General features: G+C 32.7%; 1 protein-coding gene across 1 annotated transcript; it reads right to left on the reverse strand.

Annotated features, from left to right (window-relative positions):
• Positions 1-778: 778 nt before the first annotated feature.
• On the reverse strand, positions 779-2,741 carry LOC107406560 (transcription factor bHLH25). The gene is made up of 4 exons (XM_048478455.1): positions 2,700-2,741; positions 1,866-2,462; positions 1,052-1,426; positions 779-853 (listed from the first exon to the last, which is right to left on the reverse strand). The coding sequence occupies exons 1-4, from the start codon at positions 2,739-2,741 to the stop codon at positions 779-781; spliced, it is 1,089 nt and encodes a 362-aa protein (XP_048334412.1).
• Between the last annotated feature and the right edge of the window lie 253 nt (positions 2,742-2,994).

Genomic DNA, 2,994 nt, shown 5'->3' on the forward strand with positions numbered 1-2,994 from the left:
ACATTTAGCGACTTGTTTTTGTACTGCGTCACTGTTTAGTCCACATTAGGCGATTTTATTTCTGCATCGCTATTGGTATAATGTTTCTAGCGACTGGACATTTGGCGACTTTGTGAAATGCGTATCTGTTTACTGCATTTAACATATTTAATTGCGTCGCTAATCAGCAAATTTCGCGTAATGCTGGTTAATCATAATGGTTTAATCCATTGTAGCAAAGAAATAAATAAGATAAATAAAATAATGGTTTGATCCAATAAAATTTGTTAGGTATACATATATGTTGATCGTGTCATTAATGTAATTATATCAAACAAGTTCACGTCATTTAGGTTATATATACACACAAACAAATATATAGGTGCTTCTTTAGTTAAAATGGGAAGTGCTTCATACTTTAATTAGCATATATACTAAATGCCCATTTTTTGTAAAAAAATATTTTAATTTAGAAGTTGTTTTTATAATTTTAACCAAATACAAGCGCTTCTATACTTGGTGAAATTATAAAGAGTGCTACAAAGTAAAACCACTTTAACAAAAAAACACTACCGAAAGGCTCTTAATATATGAGAAAGTTATTGATAGTACTAATAGTAAAACTTAATTTTGTTACAATTAAAATTTAAAGGGTGAAAATTTTCAAATTTACACCAATGAACGTAATAAGAAAATTATGGATAACCCTTTTTTTTTTTTTTTTCCTTCTTTTTCAATATATATTGCTCATTCATCATTATAGCTTAATTAAAGCTAGAGGTGAACTTCGTCTTGCATGTCAAATGAACTGGAGTAAAGCCTGCCTTAGATAACTTACAAGGTCCTTCACTTTCATGCAAAATTCGACGTCCATCTGCGGGAAAAATTAATTAAAAAGATTTTGTTAAATACTTTTCACCCATAAATAATTAACAGAGAGTGATCATAATAATTCTAGTACAATTATATATTGATATAATTTCAATGTTAATTGTTAGTAAAAAAATAAAAAAAGGCTTTCTCAAGAAAAGAACCATAAAAAAAAGATGAGCTAATGGAATATATGTAATACCTGAGCAACTATGGTTATATCAAGAGTTGAATTGCCAAACTGTAACACACCGCTATCCACAACCGTGAAGTGAAGCTTCTCAATTTCTCTAAGTATGTTAACCAAACATCCTTTATGTTTCTCGCAGTAAATTCTTATCAAAACGTCCTTGCCCGAAACTTTTGCTTCGACTTCAGGGAGTGGCTTATCGTTGCAGCTCTCATCCAACGAAGAACTAATTTCATGATGATGATCATCAACAAGAACCTTAGTTCGCTTCACGATAATCCTTGATTCCCCAGCACTCTTTGCTGCCTGTTCCTCTAGAGTCTTCACTCGTTCTTGAAGTTGCTTTACAAACCTTATTGCATCTCCAAGGACAGAAGCCTTGTCCATCTGTTACAAAATTAAGATCAGACATCATTATCTACCACAACTATCGTATGTGTACATATGCATAAGAAATTTTGCTATGATGAACCACGTTGGCCATTGAATTATATATAATCAGACTCAATTACAGGATTACATGTAATCTAACTAATAGGTGATGTCATGCAACATAATTTCTATATATATATATATATATATATACACATTATTTTTCTCTTATAGAGGAAGTTTTAATAAATTTTTGTTCACAATTTCTTTTATTATCAATATAAGATTGTAAAACATACCTTATTGTTAATAATAGAATGAACCTCTATAGAAGATTTCTGGATAAGAAAATTACACTATATATATATATATAAACAATTTTGATCTTCTAGAAATTATCTTTCTAAACCATAATGGATATACCTATACATATATACAATAAGACTGGTAGTACCTTCTTTAGGCCTGGTAAAACAGCTGAAAGAGCTATGAAACGCTGAGTGAGCTTCTCTCTCCGCTTTCTCTCCGCTATAACGTGATCTTGAGCATGTAATGGACTCCTACTCATGGCACCAAACGGCCTCTTGACGCTGTGGCCAAATTTTTGTAAACAGTAGTACTTTTGGGTCTGGAAGGAATGATCTAGATCAGAAAGGAAAGGTGGGATTAAAATCATGCTTTCTTCGTAGTCCAACTCGTTCTTCGGCTTTATAGTGCAGTCAAGACCGTGATACTGCTCAGCAGTTGCCGGCGGCGGTGGCGGTGAGCTTGAATTCTGAAAGGAAATTAAGTGCGGAGAGGAAGAAGAGGAAGCCTTGGTGCTTGTGTATTCGGTGGTGCAAGAACTCCAACTGTTGCTCTTTAGAGGTTTATTAGGTGGACTTTCAGTGCCCGTCTGAGGAATTTCAAAGGGAAAATTGACCAAGTTGTGGTCGTTTTTTGGATAATAAGAGTGGCCCTCGGAAGTATAGGACTGGAAATTGAGATCATCATCGGAGTTGTGTAGATTATCCATTTGATATTGATTGAGAAATGTAGAGTCTTTCACTTCCTATAAACAGAAAACCAAGCATATATTTTGTTTATATATCAGCAAATTCCATACACCTATTTATGATATATATATATATATATATATATATATTAAGTTCAAGAGCTCGACTGGTAAGAGATTCTGCAGATTGCAAAAAAAAAAAATAAATAAATAAATACAATTTATATTGCTGAGAAATTAATAAAAATTGGACAATAAAATTAAAGAGCATATAGTTTTGAGGTGTAGTCTCACCAGTTCAGCTGCAGATAGCCATTTAGCCAAGGGGATTTCCATTGAAGCAGTTGTTTGTGTACTTTGTCTCTGCAGAGAGATTAAGAGCAACTATGTATGAGCCTCCAAGGATGAAAACCAATTAAACTAATTAAGGCAACGGAATTTTAGACATATATACTTTTTCAAATACATGAGCGAATTAAAACTTTTGGAAAATTTGATGGTTTACCTTCTAAGGCCAAGACTTTTTTTTTCTTTTTTTCTTTTTTTCAATTACTTAGAACCCAAGAGGACGATGAAGAGCTTTTGCAGT

The sequence above is a fragment of the Ziziphus jujuba genome, chromosome 7, assembly GCF_031755915.1.
Source record: "Ziziphus jujuba cultivar Dongzao chromosome 7, ASM3175591v1".
In the NCBI taxonomy this organism is placed as follows: domain Eukaryota; kingdom Viridiplantae; phylum Streptophyta; class Magnoliopsida; order Rosales; family Rhamnaceae; genus Ziziphus; species Ziziphus jujuba.